General features: G+C 42.9%; 1 protein-coding gene across 4 annotated transcripts in view; it reads left to right on the forward strand.

Annotated features, from left to right (window-relative positions):
- ZNF827 (zinc finger protein 827) overlaps positions 1 to 17,963 on the forward strand; it is a 174,037-nt gene that overhangs the window by 106,956 nt on the left and 49,118 nt on the right. For all 4 annotated transcript variants that reach the window (XM_030312977.1, XM_030312982.2, XM_030312984.1 and 1 more), the window contains exon 8: positions 6,027 to 6,130. In XM_030312977.1, coding sequence (XP_030168837.1) covers positions 6,027 to 6,130 — 104 coding nt within the window. The remainder of the gene's footprint in view (positions 1 to 6,026; positions 6,131 to 17,963) is intronic.

The raw sequence follows: 17,963 nt of genomic DNA on the forward strand, positions 1-17,963 counted from the left end.
AGGAGATGTGCTGTGGCAGGTGGGGATTTCATTATATGAGGACAGGTGATGATCTCCTCTCCTATTAGCTGTTAGTTTCAGCCTCCTCCATTACCAGCTTTTCACCAAAAATATTAACCAGAAATAAATCACTTTGTTGACAGTGTTTCCCTTTTTCCACCTCTTTAGCTCACTTTCTGATGGAGAGGCTTTTTCATAGTGAAATGACTAAAATTCGGGCAGCTGGGGAGTCAGGAAGTGAGAGCCATGCAGCAGTCACAAGCCGGCTGCTTTTCTGGAAGAACTGGGCACCGGCTAAGTGACTAGTTGAAGGATGGTACGAATGTGCTCAAGTTGAGCACATCGGCAAGTTGAGCACATCGGCAAGTCCGTATTTCATTTGCTGCTCTCCTCCCTGGGGAGATGCAGACTCAGCTCATCCTGTGTCAGGCACGTCCTGGCACTCCCCTGTCCACCACCTTCTCCCACCAGTGGCCATCACTGTGGCGTGAACGCAGGGCCGGCCCTGTCCACCGCAAAGCTGGGCCTCTGCCGAGAGTGGATGTGCTTCTGCACTTTACAAATGCATGAGGCATGGGAGAAGAAAAGGAGCTTCAGGAATACCATCTCGACATTCTGAAAAGGACATTGCTTGGTGCAAAGGTGCAGGTGCAGTGTCTTCTGTCCTCAGATCATGGGCAGAGTTGAAGATGGCTAATGTCATTGGAGATGTAACCCCGTTAATCAAGCACATGCTATGTTAGGCATCCTGCAAGTTTCGTTTTTCCTGCTCCTCTTCCTGAAACATAGCTGCCAATCTAGGTGGCTGGAAGATTAATATACAAATGTCTGTGTAACCATAGTGCCACCATGAGCTTCAGATCTGTGCTGAAATAGAGGCTTGTGAACACCTGATGGCCTCGTTACTCTTCCCTCTTCACTTAGGCTTAATCACAGAGATGAGCTTGCCCTCAAAACCAGTAGGTGCAGATGGAGGGGGAATAATTAGGATTGCAAGTTGACAGTCCTCTGGGTTGCAGAAGTTTTAGGAAACTGGGGCGTTACTTAACTTCTAGAGGGAGGTAAAGACTAAATCATTTTCACGTGCTATGTTTCTCAGGTGAAAAGGTCTTCCTTCAGTTACCTGGGATCCTGCATACTGAAATGGCTGCTCCCAACCCCCCTTCGGCCCTCCTTCCTGTATCCCTTCCTTTTGCTCTGTTCGTTCCAAGGAGGATCTGCAGTTCTGTACCGCCCCTGAGCTGCCTGGATGTTAAGGGATCACAGGAGGGAGGCAGTGTAGCTTAGTGGGTAAGAGTGCAGACTGGGATGCCAGCCTGCCTGTATTCAAATCTGAGCTCAGCTCACGGGCACGGACAATCACTTCCTTTCTCTGTGCCCCAGTCTCTGCATTCCTTATGGATAATAATAACGGTAGCCAACCAGTACGGCCCTTGTGAGGACTAACCTGAAGTTAATATACACAAAGTACTTTAGAACAGTGAGTAGCGATGTATGCATCGGTTGCTACTTTTTTTGAGCATGTACTGTGTACTAAGAACATTAACATGAAATACCTTACTTAACCCTTGCAGCACCCTTACAAAGAAGGTATTTTGAAACCTTTTTCCAGTGATGAAACTGAGGCTAGAGAGTCTGTTGACCGGAAGTCACTCAACTATTAAATGGCCAGTACGGACTGGAGACTCAGATTGTTGCAAACGATGTGCTAAACCACCGCGCTCCCCGCCTCCAGGGGACGCCTCCCAATGCAGAGCGCTGCAGCTGCACGTTTGGCCTGAGACTGATGCCCTGTTAACCTAATATCGTCTCTTTCTAGAGAAGACCTCACATTAGGCTCATACTGCCTTGGCTTGTGAAGGGTTCTTCATTGAGTCCTTGCCCCGTAACATTGCTTGTCCTTTGTTGCCTTTTTAGTATGCAGCATGACTCCTTCTCCCTGAGAAGAAACCTCTTCTGTGCTGTGCAGGATAAAGCTGCATCCAGGGTAGAAAATTATTTGGAATGTTGTTTCCCTCGGTGATTGTCTCCCTTTCAACTCAATTTCTTCTGAGTGGCTTGGTGATAACTGGGCTTCACTCCTCACATCGGTGGAGATCTGCGATGCAGAGGTAGCCCATTTCCAGTATTTAGCAAAATCTAGGAGCCTGTTCCTGGCACATACCGTGGCAGCCTCGTCCTGGTTCACCTGGAAACCTGAGGGTTGGTTTTAAACGTACCTTGGGGTGCCTGGGTGGCTCAGTAGGTTAAGCATCCGACTCTTAGTTTTTTAGTGAGGGTCATGATCTCATGGTTCATGAGTTTGAGCCCCACATCGAACTTGGGATTCTCTCTCTCTCCCTTTCTCTCTGCCCATCCTGTGCTCGTGTGCACACCTCTCTCTCTCTCTCTCTCTCTCTCTCAATAAATAAATAAATAAACTTAAAAAAATAAATGTACCTATAGTCTTTACCTGCCCTATCTCTTAAAACATTATTCGGTCTGCACGTGTCATTGTGGTTTGCCACATTGGCCACCGGTGTCACGATGTCTCATGTGGACCGCTACTCTGGCCACCTGTCTTGTCTTCTGCAAGCCCCACTGCTTTGTTAAAACACAGCAGGACTTCCCACTGCTGTTGGGACAAAGTCAGGATCCCTACATGTAGTGTGCCTTCCTTCCCCAGGCTTTAGCCTCATGTCCCTCCTCGATGCGCCTTCCAGCAGCTCTGTAGATGGGCTGTGTTCTCTGTGCAGGGGACACTTTCCCCATTTTCCCACAACCCTAACCTCCCTTCAGGTCTCGACTCAGTTAGCCAGGCTAGCCCCCACACCCTCCCCCCCCCCAACACTGTACCCTCCCTTCCACAGCATTAGACTCTGTTACAGTTCCCTTTCATGTACCCACACAGGTCTTCGCACTCCCTGAGATTTGGAGTCATGGCTGGTTTTGCTGACCATTATGTTCCCAAGGCCTGGCACGTTGTAGGCACTCACTAGACAGCTGCTGGCAGATTGAGGGAATGGGGGAAGTACCCACCATGTCTCTGTGGCAAGAAGGGTGACATTTTGAGATACCCATTAGGGAGCCCTTTTTGAGATTCTTGATGTCCTCAGAGGGAAGTCTCCACATTTCAGACCAAACAGTTTGTGGGTTTCTCCAAACTCTCAGATTTTAAGGGAATTGCTACCTCCAGAGTCACAGTAATATGCAGACCCATTGCCTGACCTTTAACCCTGTGCCTGGGGACCAGCTCCTGGTGTCTCTTCTGAGAACTGTCCGCTCAGACAGAAGAATAGCACTGCCACCTTTGTATGGAAGCTCCAGCACTACCCAGGTGGGAGTGGAGAAATCTTAACACTCTGGGTTTGACCAACAATCCTCCAAGGTGTCTCTGTCCTTAAAAGCCCTTTGATTATTAACCACGTCCTTCATAGAAGAGTTGGAAATTAACCTAGTCACCCAGAAGTCAAAGAGTCTTCAAAATCAGAGTGACTTTTTCTTCGTTCATTTTATACAAGAAAACTCTACACTTTCTGTCAACTTGTAGGTTGGCTCATTTATGCTCCTATTTGAGTTAGGCAAAGATGCAAATAAAAAATAACTCACATTTATTGAGCACTTAGTGTTTACCAGGCACTACAGAAGCATATTCTCCGGACCATCTTATTCAGTCCTGACAGCTCCTCTGTGAGGTGTGGATGCTGTGATCACCCCACTTTATAGGCAAGAAACGGAGGCTCGGAGAAGCTCGATAATACATGTAAGGTCACACAGCCGAAGTGGTGAGGCTGGGATTTGAACTCAGAGCTGCCTTCCTTTGAGCATGTGCTGTTGGCCACCTTACTGCATCGCCTTATCCTTTCAAGTATTCTGTATCACTTGCAGGTTATGAGCTGTTTGGCATAAAACAACGTTTCCCCATTTCCCATCACCTACTAGCCTATAGCAGGTTCACTCTTTAAGTCACTTTAAATTGTTTTATGTTTAAGATATAACTAAAAAGCATGCCATACAAAGTTGCATTAAATCTGGCCTGACAGTCATATCAAATAATTGTGAACTAATATATGTTTTACTTCTTGTACTTACAAGAAGTATGTCTTCCGTCTTTATCTTAATATTTCCTTTTACTATTTAATGACAGTAACCATAGCCTTGAGGCATGTTTAGAAAAGCAGCACTAGTCGTGGCAGTCCTAGTCTCATGTGCCCTCACATCTTTTCCTTCCCCTGATTTGCAGGGGTGTTTTTAATTTTTTTTTTTTTTTAATGTTTATTATTTTCGAGAGGGAGGCAGAGACAGAGCACGAGCTGGGGAGAGGCAGAAGGAAGGAGACAGAATCCGAAGTGTACCCTAGGCTTTGAGCTGTCAGCACAGAGCCCAATGTGGGGCTTGAACCCGTATACTGTGACATCATGGCCTGAGCCGAAGTCGGAGGCCGAGCCGATTGAGCCTCCCAGGTTTCCCCCTGGTTTGCAGTTTCGAAGGGGACTTGATCCCTGCAGGCTGACTCTCCTCGGCTTGTGGGAAGGTTCCACCAATCCGATGCCCTGGTGGGAGAAGGGAGAAGGGCTTAGGGAAGGCCACTCCCTTTCCGTCTCCTGCGGGAGCTGCATCTCCTCCAAGGTGCAGACCCTACCAGATGGCCCCCGACTTTGGGCTCTGTCTACCTCCTTCTTTTGTTCCTCCAGCCTCAGGGAGGCACCAGCCTGTGTCGGGCTGTATTACTGCCCCTGTGGACCTTCACCACCTGTGTACCCACTTCCTCCATTAAATTTCCTCTGTTGTAGAGAAAGACAGATACCATATGTTTTCACTCTTATGTGGATCCTGAGAAACTTAACAGAAACCCATGGGGGAGGGGAAGGAAAAAAAAAGGAGGTTAGAGTGGGAGAGAGCCAAAGCATAAGAGACTCTTAAAAACTGAGAACAAACTGAGGGTTGATGGGGGGTGGGAGGGAGGAGAGGGTGGGTGATGGGTATTGAGGAGGGCACCTTTTGGGATGAGCACTGGGTGTTGTATGGAAACCAATTTGACAATAAATTTCATATAGTGAAAAAAAATAAAAAGAAAAATAAATAAATAAATTTCCTCTGTTGTAAATAAATTGGGCTGTCGTTCTCCAGGTTGGACTGTATTGATAACTGCAGTATTCACACATGTGATCACATTACTTATTTACAGTTTACTTTAGAGGAATGGATGGTGGATGCTACAATTGGGTTAGAAAACTCTGGTTAAAAGCAACCAAATCCTTTGTGTTCGCTGCAGAGCAAAACCCTGGCTGGATGTCTGACATCCCTGCTTCTAGTTCTAGCTGAGCCACTCAGGGAACTGAGAATCAGTCAAGTCAGGGCCTCAGTTTCATGGGAAATAATGGGTCCCCAGGGTCCTTTCAGGAGTCCCGTTAGCTGGTTTAACTCCTTCCAAAACAAGATGGTTCTAGGATGCAGTCTCGGTTTCTGTGGGGACCGGTGAGTTATCTTTTAAAGTGCACTGGCCCCTGATTCTGGCCTGCCTGCTGTCCTTCTGATGCGTGCTATTGGTCCTAAGCGCCCAGGTGACAGAATGTGGGTGAACCAGGGCGAATCTCTCGCTCCTCTGGGAAGAACCTCAAATAGGCCTTCATGATTCTGATCCTGATCCGGGCAGTTGGTCTTCATCTGGGCACAACACACTTAGTGAACATATAGTACAAGAGTAAAATTTACTGCTCAGCTGTCCTGACTGTGCTTAACAATGTTTCAAAGATGGTGATGTTTCATATATTCACCTTAAATATAAAACCAACAGACAGAATATACAGACAGCACTTGTCTGATGTAATATATTTTCTCCTCCATTTTAAGCACAATCTTCTTAGATTCTCTAAACACCATTTTTTTTTAAAAGGTACCTTATCCTGCATTTGTGTGTGTGTGTGTGTGTGTGTGTGTGTGTGTGTGTGTCTGTGTCTGTGTCTGTATGTCTTTGGGGCCAGATGCTCTAGGTAATGTAAGTAACTTTGATTTACTAAACTTTGCTCTGCTTTCCCCCACCCCAGCCCTTTCTTTTCAGAAGATACATTTAGACAATCACCATTCACCTCTAATTCGAAAGACCTGCTGCCCAGTGACTCTGTGCTTCACGGAAGAATATCAGCGCCAGGTATGGAAACATTATTGACTTTGCTTCTACTGTTGGTTGCTTAAAATTACTTTTCTGAAATGTGTAAATTCTCAGATACTCTCAGCTTATGTGCTGAAGTTATTTGTCTGAAGCTAGTTTTTCTTTTTTAAAGGAGAAACTCAATTTAAACAGCCACAAAGGTTTATTAAAATCAAGGGTCGGCAGTAATCGAGTGCTTCATTTTTGCTTTAGGAGCTCGTTGTTCTTTACCTGCTGATGTTTCGTTCATACGGCAAATTTCTTTTTCTTTGAAAGAGTTAAGTATAACCTGAAAGTAATTTGCTTTACACACTGTTAGTATTTCGGGCAGACTGCCAGGAAGATATAGGAGGGCAGTGGCAAGAACTAATCGCCAGCAGGGAAGGTCGTGACCCTAGTGGGGTGTGGGTGGCCACAAAGACCACTCTGGTTTCCATGGAGGCAGCACAGCTCATTAAGACAATCTCGCCACCCGGACTCCGCCTCTCTTCTTAATCAGAGTATCTGCATATATCCATCTAATGTTCCTTTTTGCAATCTCAGCATCAATACATAATTTATTATCTACTCTCCTTTCCAGAGTAGAAGGCAAGATGTGTTTTCTGTCCCCTTCCCAATTGCATGGCCATCCCTCAGGGCTTGTCTGTGTGTTCTCAGAGTTATTATGAGATGAGAACACTTGAGAACCACTGCACGGTAGCCCATAGTCCTCATCCTCCCACCTCCCACCCCAACCCCAGTGCAGCAGCCTGAAAGCTTCCTGCTGTTGTTACTTTAGTTCCAGCAACTGAGAAAATTTCAGAAGCTCTCCACGGCCTCTGCACCCATTCATTTGTCCAGGAGAGCACGGGAGACCAAGGCCACGAATGTTCAGGAAGGGCTTACAGCAGGGTCATTGGCCAGGAACCCCTGCAACGATAAAGCCCAAGTGTCTCCCACTCGCCCAAGGAGCCAGGTGTCACAGATGGCTGGAAGTCTGAGTGTTTTGCAATTCAGAAAGAGCCAAGAAGCATCTCAGGAAATACTGGCTTGGGGTAGCACACACAGGTCACTGGAAGTGGTTTGTGACAAAACTGGGGGGGAAACGCAACTCTTTGTCACTCTTTAGTCTTGTCATGGCAGATCCGTTTCTTCTCATCTCCAAAGAGTCCAGGTACTTACATCCTTTTTAGGTTTGCAGGGCTTTTCAAGCGCCATAGATAACACGCTACCCCCAAAACACATTACATTATACCTGGTTCTAGAGGTGGAGAGAAATTTTGCTTAGTTGATGTCTTCATTCTCAAACAGGAGCTATTTGAACTACTGTTTGCTTCCCACAGTGTCATTTTGTATAGCCATCTCCCTGGTCCCCAAATTATCACCCTGCTGTTAAGTTGATGGATTGTGACTTTCTAATGTCAAAATAACTGCCTAGGAACTGCCTGTCAGAGTGCTGTGACCCATACAGCCAGCATCCCGTGATGTATATCCAAACCCTGCATTGCTGCCCTAATAATGTTTGGCTTGGCTGTATTTTAAGAAGGTTTTATTGGTCAAGTTACAACTCAACCTCAAAGAGTGATATCAGTGTATGTTTCACTGTGTATAGAAGAGGTTTGTGTGGTTTGCTGGATAGACCTATTACAAATTAGATAAACTCACTTAAAAAGTTAACTTTTATTTTGGGTGGGAAGTCAGCATAACTGGGATTTTTAAAATGTAAATCTACCATTCTGAGGGAGAATCAGTCTATACTTCCAAGAGCCTTTATTTAGGCAGGGGACAAGCAAAATGAGTATACATTTTGCTAAAACAGACAACTAACAAGGAACTTTAAAAAAAAAATAAGCTAGTTGAAAATGCTTTAGAAATGGAGTCAAATTAGAAAAATTAAAAATGACAAGGACAACCTTGTAATCACAAAGTTCCCATAACCTGAAGACATGTTTTGTGAGGACAGCCTCAATAATTTGGGCTAACTGTGGAGAAGACCAATCTGAATTAACAAAAGATTGCAGGACAGAGACTTTTCAAGAAAACGTTTCTTTCAAGTCTGGATAGTGATAAATGGCCATCGTATTCTGACTACAGCTCCTCAGTCCCTTTCCCACAATTCTGAAATCCAAAAAGCTCCACCAACTGCAATTTTTTTAATAAGTTACTTGGTGTCAAAACCTAATGGGAGGCGATTTATAGCCCTTATGTACTACCAAGGGTGAAATTCATACATTTTGCTACAGAAATATCAACGTGCTTGACTATGAAGGCCCACTAGAGTGTTATGTAAAATATGTCTCAGGCATCATATTATCATTCTAAAATAAGAGAAAGTATGAGTCCCAAACACGTCAGAGCCCAGGGGTCTCAGCTAGATAGTGTGGACCTACAATTATTCTAGTATTCTGCTAAATGCAGTACTGGAAGCAAAGACATTAAAGCGACAGTTGAGGATCTTGAGGTTCACGGGTATAAGAGTCATGGATTCCTACAGAAAATTTCAGAAGACCAAGTGGGCAGCAGATCGCTGAATCATTGGAGATGTGGCAAGAAAGAGGAGTCCAATGGGGGATGTTCTAATGCTAAGGCAACATTATTGATGAGGACCTGGGTTTAAAGAGAAAAGGAAGTGGTTGGTGAGAGAGGCAGACAAAGGGTCAGTTCATGGGTTTGGGAGACTGGTTAGCTTTGCTATGAGCAAGTTGAATTGGGAGGAATAGTGTCTGTGCAGAAATGGGGAAGCCAGGAAGGAGACAGGTGGCTTTAGTGACTAGGCAAAAAATAATTTGTTCTTACTGTATAAATAAAGGCCTCAGAGTTCTTAGAAATCGTCTCTTCAGTAGTTTAAACATTACCGTTACAATGTTATTTCTATTCTTTAGTTACTTAGCAAACTTCTTCTTTCCAGAGATAATGCAAAGATAAATATCAGCCCAAAGAATTGTCTCCGATTCCCAATTAGTAGAGACCATAATTAATGAGGTTTAACATGTCTGGTTTCAATCTTCAGCAAATGCTGAAGACCCATAGCTTTCTTCTCATCCCCAAAGAGTCCAGGTACCTACATGCTTTTTAGGTTTGTGGGGCTTTTCAAACACCATAGATAACGTGCTTATATATTTATATACCTTCTATCAACGGGATGAGATTATCTTCTAAACACTTCTGGAGTAAGACCGTGGGGCACAGGAGGCGTGCCACTCGAGAGCACCCTTTAGGACGCCACAGCTCCACACCAAGGGGACCCACCCAGCGTGTTGTGATTGTGTTGCAGGCCTGTGGAGAGTGAAGCAAGCAGCATGGGGGATAGCAAAGTGGGGAGAGGTGGGTAGGGCTGTGGACTGCGAAGACATCGAGAATAGCACACTTAACTAGGCATTTGCCTTCGGCAGATGGTGTCTGAGACACACAGCTGCCGCCATCCCAGAGAAACAGAATAAACACAGAGCTTCAGGGTGTCCTGGCCTTCGTCGTTGCCACTATTTCTAGACTGACTTTCCTGAGAACCAAAGAATGTTCATGAGCCAAGATCTAACATTTTCACTTGCTGTGAATGTCTGAGACAGAGGGAACACCAGGAATCCTTAATAAAATGACGAGTTAAAAGCTCCTGTCACCTTCAGCTGGAGGGACACGGGGACAAAATATCCTTAAAGCCATGAATAGATGCCTGAGTGCACCCTGGGTGGTGGTGTTGCTGATGGTGATTTTACAAAAGGAATAAAAGAACTTTCCTATAATGGGGGAGATAGAAATTACAGACCATGTATGATTTAATGTACTTTGTGTAATTTGTTGTTGTCTCACTTTGTAGAAGATTTACACTAATAGAAAAAAGAGTGTGAGATTGGGTGTTTTTCAGGGCACCAAGGGCTGGTCTGTATAAGGAGTGGATGCATTAGTACCATTGTACCTGCAGCTGTTTACAATTCCCCATCGTCTTTCCATAAGCAAAGACCATCAAGAGAAGAATTTATATCTCAGCACTGCTTTTAAACAATATGGAGCTTCAATTCTTGTGTTATTATGATTTTGAAGGCGCAGTATGTTTGCTCTGTATTAAGCCAAAAAACAAAAACACAACCAGAGCGGGTGTGAAGGGAAATGTGGGTCTCTGTGGAATTCTTTCAAAGTGTTTGGAGTCACTGATGCTTCTGTTTGATATTTCAGACCGAGCTTAGAGTTAGACAATGCAAAACGTATCAACAATTACATTTGTAAACCCCTGCCCCGATCATTTGCCAGAACCCCTTAAAAAGAAAACAACACTTTTTGTCGTTGTTGTTTACAGCACATAAACAGGATGTACAGAACATGGGGAGAGTTTGGGTCCTTCCAGGACTTGATATGCGAATCAGGATCTGCTGTGAAGCTAACAAGACCAGTTTGGAGTGGTCTGCCTTGTCACTGGGCCAATTCTCAATCTATTTTCCTCTCTCTGTTCTGCCCACCAATCTAATATAAGTGGTACCATCTCATATACTTCACTGAAAACGAAATAAATGATGCCTCACGTCGAGGGGCACCCACAGTGGACTGTCAGCCTGCCATGCTACTGGCCAGATAGGAATGACCTCTTTCAGACTGTTGGCTTTGAAGATGTGCACATCACCTTCCTTTACATTAAGACTTAACCAGCTCAGAGAGAGAGACAGAGACAGACAGACAACTCTGTCCTAGATTACAGCAAAGTGTTTTCTTTAATCCTTTTTCAAAGACAGCGGATTCTTTTTAAATTCAGACTAAGTCACGGATAAACAGTAGAACATTTGAGTGCTGTTGGTGTGTATCATTTTGTAGCTTAAGCTCCTTTTGATTACACACATTCGTTGCGTACAGAGAAGGAAGCTAATAAAACACGGGTTTGAACTGCACGGGTCCACTTAAATGCAGCTTTTTTTTTTTTTTTTGGTAAACACTGTATAATACTGTAAACGTATTTTCTCTTCCTTATGATTTTCTTAATTTTCTTTTCTCTAGCCGTCTTTATTGTAAGAATACTATATACAGTACATATAACCTATAACATTCAAGATAATGTGCTCATCAACCATATTATTGGGAAGGTTACCAGTCAACAGTATGGTCTTAGTAGTTAAGTTTTTGGGGAGCCAGAAGTTATATGCAATTTTCGGCTGCATGGAGTCAGCACCCCAATACCCCTGTGTTGTTCAAGGGTCAAATGTAATTATCAGGGCACAGGACCGATGTCATTTCATTTAATTCTGAAAACAACTCACCGAGACATGGGAATTATGCTTACTTTACAAATGACTAAATGGAGGTTCAGAGAGATTTAATAACTTTTCCAATTTTATTGAGATATGATTGACATATCAGATGGTGTTTAAGGTATACAACATAATGATTTGAGATAGATACATATATATAGTATATATATAGTATATATAGTATATATATATACTATATATATATAGTATATATATATATATATACTGTACAGTGGTTACCAGAATAAGTTTAGGTACCATCCATCACCATACACACTGACACACTTTTTTTCTCATGATGAAAACTTTTAAGCTCTACGCTGGCAGTAACTTAAAGATTAACGATACGATATCGTTACCTATGCTGTACGTTACGTCCTCATGACTTAGTTGTCTTATAACTGGGAGTCTGCACCTTCTGCAGAGAGATTTAATAGCCAGTACGAAGTACTCTGTACTTGCACCTGTACTAGGACCTTTTGCGGAGAGGCTTAATAGCTTGTACAAGTCCTGCCGTTGGTGAGCGGCAGCACCGGAATTCAAACCCGGAACTGCACACGGTACATTTTCTTCCTTTCTGCCCTGTCACGCCACCTGCTAAGTCAGGTGAGGTGTCACTGGCCGTGAGCATAAGGAACACACCTCTACGGTATTTGTTCATATATACCCACATTTGGCATCTGGCGTATCACTGATGGATTACCCTTTTTTAGTTAGGAATAAAAAGTAGCCCTTTAAGTAAGATACTTCAAAGTTACAAGGTAAGAATATTCTGTTTATCCATGTAATTCTAATTTTGTCCTCTTCTCTTCCATTTCTTTCTTTTCTTTCTTCCTTTAAAATATCTGGTAATTGTAGTCCCTTAAAATGTTTCTTTCAATTAAGAAAATTAAAGAAAGGGTTAATGTTTATTTTCAGTCATTTTTAGTAGATCCTCTGAACCATAGAAATAGTTTCAGGAAACTGTAAAAACCTCTTGGTTAAATAAAGCGCATAATGCTGAAGGTAGTGGTGATCTAGTCAGCAGTACAGAAGAAAAAGTTCTAGACTGGGAATCAGGAGAGCCCAGGTGTTAAGTGTAGCCCACTTTCCAGTAGAAAGAGGATAGAAGGTCTCCAAGCTTCTTCCATATCCCTTCTTTTTCAAAAAGTCTACCATCTGGAGCAGTCCTGTCAACTTCAGCCCAGGTGCCTTTATTTTCTTGGTAGGGCCCAAACTATAATGCTGGAACTGGGCAAAATCAGTCTCTACCCCTGAAATTCTACCGCCCACACTAAGAGTTGGCGACGGGACAAGTCACCATAAGTATTCCGTATTGGGGGTGGTAGCAGCTGGGAAGGGGCGCAAGAAGGGTTTCTAGGAAGCCAGGATGTTACATTTCTTTCTTTTTTTTTTAATGTTTATTTTTGAGAGAGAGAGAGCACGTGCAAGGGAAGGAGGGGGAGAGAGGTGGGTGGGGAGGGAGGGGGAGAGGGAGACGGAGGATCTGAAGCAGGATCTGCTCTATCAGTGCAAAACTCGATATAAGGTTTGAACCCATGAACTGTGAGATCATGACCTGAGCTGAAGTCGGATGCTCAACGGACTGAGTCACCCAGGCGCCCCAAGGATGTTCCATTTCTTTACCTGGCTGCTGATTACATGCTTATGTAATTTTGTGAAAATTCACCAAGCTGTGCACTATGAGTCTTTCTGCATTTGTTAGGGCTAATTGGCTTATTCACAAATAGATGGGTCTAGATGCCAAGTGGTCACCTCCAAACCATCAATCTGAGTGCATGTTCATTTCAGAGACTAGGACAGTGATGATGAGGACACCAGTCTTTCAATTATCCACCTTTTAGTTTGCAGGAGCATTTCCATTTGTAGCACGAACTTATTGCCCTGAACTAAATGACACGTAGACTGATATATCTGATTCCTGTTGTGTTTCAAATTGGAAAGCTATTCTGTATTGCTTATAGCATTTCTTTGATGTACTCACAGTAGATGAACTGTAGTCTGTCCAGCTGTTTACCAGAGGGAAAGTTTTCATTGTTTCGGATTTTCCTGATCTAGATGATGTTACTTGAAGCTAAAAAAGATGTTCTGGGAACTAGCCCCATCCATCCCTCACCAGCCTAATGAATTCATGGGTGAATTCTAAAAAAAAGAGCTATTGACTCTGTTCAGAACTCCTTGCAGAAAAGGGGCTTGCATTAATCACTGTCAACTTTGTATCCAGGTTAGCCCTTTTCAAAACTATAACCAATGGGATCTCTGCAGACCAGCAGTTGTGGGGTTCACACACTGAAGTGCAGGTGCACTTTTTTAATGGGTGGTCAGCTTTGCGAAGGAGAAATTTATTGGATGCCTCACATGAGCTATCTCTAAAGACAGGACAAAGACAGGACCAGAAAACAACTGTGGTTGTTTGGCCAAGCCTCTTTATCTCCGCCCAAATGGCACAGGGGTTGAATCACTTGGTATCGAAGATAATCATCAACACTTTCATGTTTGTTCTTTGTGGGAAATGTAACATCCAAAAGCCCCGGGGGCTGTGACCACTTTGGCCCCGGCCCTGCGTCTTCCTGTGAACACAACAAATGTGTATGTGCTCACATAAAATTTTCTGCACCCCATTTACAAGGCCTCAGCGGTGCCTGTGGTCGTGATTTTACTTTTGCAAAGACTATTGAAGCACCTTGAGAATGAATAAAAGGCCAAATTCTCAAGTATGTGTAATGGATGATGAAGAGTATTTGTTTGAAAATGGGAATGTAGTAACCTCTGGCTTCAGTTTGGGACTGGCTAATTCAATCTACAAGGCCTATTCTGTGTATACAATATGTCTTTCCATTCCTTTGCTATCAAAAATACATATTCTCATTTCATGCAATTTCTTCTTTGTGTTTATTCCTTTTCAGGGCAGCAACTGCCCTCCGGTAACCAGGATAGAAAAAAAGAGAAAAATCGTTGCAAACTAGACCATATATTTTCATTTAAACAAACCCATTCTGTATTCCCATATGTAGGGCCAAATGAGTGCTTCTCGGTGGTAAGAGAGACACCCCCACATCACACCACAGCCCGTTTCTTGATGTCATTATAGGAATGACAGTCAGGGGCTTCATTTTTTGGCTTATGCAGCATCTTTCCTTTAGCAGAGTACTTATCATTTCTGTTCTCAATTTATCTTCCAGAAAAGAAAACTTAACTAGAAGCACAAAAGTATGGGCAGTCTTTGAATTTGCTTCATGATATTTGGTCCACTGTACCATCTGCTGGAGTTCTATTGAGACATCCCATGCAGAGGTCCCTCAACCACTTGCCATTCAACAGGTCCCAAACAAAGCATACCATTTTCCCCTACCTTCCCCTGTCCCTTCCAAAAGTCAATTGATTGATTGATTAAAACCCTCCTCTCTATTCTGTTGTTTTCTGCTTTAGTGGATAGCATCATCATCATCACCCACCATGACACAAACCTTAAAGTTGGACACCATTTGTTTGGGTTTGCTTAGGAGCAGATCCTGAGACAAAAAGTTGAGTGCAAGTAGTTCTGTAGGAAGTGACACAGGAAACCCTGGGAGAGGAATGAGGAAGCGAGCCAAGGGAAAGAAGGCATCCAATAAGGGGACTGTCATCCAACAGGTCACCTGCTGTGGACAACTGGAGGGTAATTTCACGTAATGGAAGGCCTCAGACTTTCCTCCCCAATAGGTTAAGAGAGCTGGGATGTTTATGTGGTCTACCATCGATCACTTAAACCCACTCTCAGGAGTCAATTCCCTCACGCTGTGGTCTCCAGCACAGGTGAGCAAAGCAGCCTTCAGTGGCTAGAGAAAGCCCTTGGCGGATATACGCAGGTGCTGGCAGCGGGAAGGCAGCATTGAAGCAGTAAAGGCCATGTGATCACTGAGGAAGGGAGGGCAGGAATGGCAGCATTTGCTGCATCAGCTCTCATTATTACCTCTTCTGCACCCTCCACTTCCATTCAGTTACCTTTCCTCCTGCATAGATCCTACCTCCTACCTCTCCTAAACGCATTCTTCTCTTTCAGTCCCAACTGCCAAGAACTTCATTCAAGTCTCCATCATTGGTCCTCTGGATTACAACAACAGCCTCTGGCTGGTCTCCCTATGTCCAGGGTCACTCCCACCATTCCCTTCTCTCCATCTTCAAGTCCTAGTCTTTCTAGAAGGCGGATCTCATCGTGTCCCTCTCAGCCCTGCTGACTTCCCATTGCTCTCTAGATAAAGTCTACACTTTGCGCGTGCACTCTCCTGTATGCTGCCTGTTTGGTTGTTTTTTTAATAGCCTGTGTTTTCTTTGGAAATCGTTCCCTGCCACTCCAAAACTGGATTAGATACCACTTCCTTTCATGTCCTTGGATATTTAGAATTCCCTGTTTACTCATCACCTTCTTGATTAACTGCAAGCTCTTTTGTGGGCATAAACTGTCTTGTTGACCATTATGTCTCCCAGAAGCTAGCACCTAATATAGTTGCTAATCAGATCTTGGGAGGAAAACATATTGTTGAAAAACCATTAGTTTGTAAGAACTAGTGTTAAATGTTCTAAAGAGAGATCTGATAAGGCTTTGATTATCACACAGATCTGTTTTTGACTACAGATAAAAATGGATCCCTTTATAAATATAAGATGTGCAGTAAAGCCCTTTCCAAATATAGTTGGTCTCTCTGTCTAATATGAGTAGCACACTACCATGATGTAACTCTCTTTTTTAGCATTAAACAGTTTAGTTTGACAAGAGAAAGATTGCCGGGCTGTTGTGTTCATTTTTTTTCACCTTGGATATAGATCTCACTGCCAACCACCAAAGAAACTTTCAAAGGCAGAGAGTGGATAATGGAGGTACAAGAAGAGTTTAGTTGGTTTGATGTGAAAAGTCAATACTTGAATTACGGTTACTATTACATTGATTTTCTTTTTTATTTTTTTTTATTTTTTTTTAAAATGAAATGTATTGCAAATTGGTTTCCATACAACACCCAGTGCTCATCCCAACAGGTGCCCTCCTCAATGCCCATCACTCCCTTTCCCCTCCCTCCCACCCATCCCCCCCATCAACCCTTATTGTCAGTTTTTAAGAGTCTCTTATGGTTTGGCTCCCTCCCTAACTTTTTTTTATTTTCCTTCCCCTCCCCCATGGTCTTCTGTTAAGTTTCTCAGGATCCACATAAGAGTGAAAACATATGGTATCTGTCTTTCTCTGTATGACTTATTTCACTTAGCATAACACTCTCCAGTTCCATCCACGTTGCTACAAAAGGCCATATTTCATTCTTTCTCATTGCCAAGTAGTATTCCATTTACTATTACACTGATTTTCATGTTTAATAATAAACTTCCCAGGCCTAAAATTCCCTGTGTCATTAACCTCATTTTAAAAGTTTAGAATTATTTCATATAGAATTTTTCCGCATCCGTGAGCCAACTGCTTTATCAAATAAGCTTCTTTTTTAATGTAAATTATTTTATTGAAGGACAGTGTTATATTTTGATCCAAATAGGGCAAAAGTTCACATAGTAGTGTCTCATAAAGACTAGAGGCAAGCTTTGTGTGAGACAGATTTGAATTCAGGCCTGAATCCTGGAATTTGGACAGCCCATGAAATGAAAACATCTTTTTTTTTTTTTCTTTCAAATCATTAAAAAGTTGTACATGGCTTTTTTCTCTTGCTTGGAAACATGTTTCACAAATCTTTTGACACTTCCTCAAGTGTTTCTTCCACATGAAGAGAGGAGCCGTTTTCTACAGCTCTCAGACTACACAGCTCCCTAGCCTTATACCTTTCTCCTCACCTCTGCAAGAAACAACAGAGTTAGCCCTACTACAGATGAAATTAACTCCCATGCACACCATTTTGCCCTCAGCTACATGCTGTCTCAAATATTTCTGCATTCTATCTCATCTCAGTCTTTTCCTTTCTTTTTTTCTATTGTGAGCCATCGTGGGGGTTACCCGAGGCGGTAGTTCCATTAAATACTCTATTAAACATGTAAATAAGAAAGGAGTCCTCTAAGTTACAGAGAATTATGATGCTCCGGTGTTATTTTGTGAGCTTGGAATCTGATGTCCCATTCTAGGAATTTAATCTACAAATAGACTTGAACAAGTAACACTAAAGTATGTGGACAAGGATGTAAGGTATATGGACAGAGATGTGCTGTATAAGATGTGCAGCATAAAGATTTGAAACAAATTCAATGTCCATAGGTAGGAAGTTGATGAAATGAGCCATGGGACATTCTGTGGGAAACAATAGCCATTAAAAAAAAGATGAAGGGAATCTATAGAAATGTATTTGAACGGATGTCCAAGAGATAATGTTAGATTTAGAAAAACAAACACAAAAAAACTGGCTGCAGACAACAGGTGTAACAGGATCCCATTTATGGTAAAAAAAAAAAAAGAGGTGGTACATTTATGTGCACATAATATTCATGGATGTACATGGATAATTTCTCAACAGATAAACTGTTCACAGTGGTTACCCCTGAAGAGTGAAAAGCACTGGGTTTAGGAAGAGAGAGATAGTAAGGGAAAGGTATTCTTTTATTTTTCAGTTTGTATCCTTTATTCTATTTTTTTTACCATGAATTTACATTACCTTTAT

The sequence above is a fragment of the Lynx canadensis genome, chromosome B1 (assembly GCF_007474595.2).
Source record: "Lynx canadensis isolate LIC74 chromosome B1, mLynCan4.pri.v2, whole genome shotgun sequence".
Taxonomy (NCBI): Eukaryota; Metazoa; Chordata; class Mammalia; order Carnivora; family Felidae; genus Lynx; species Lynx canadensis.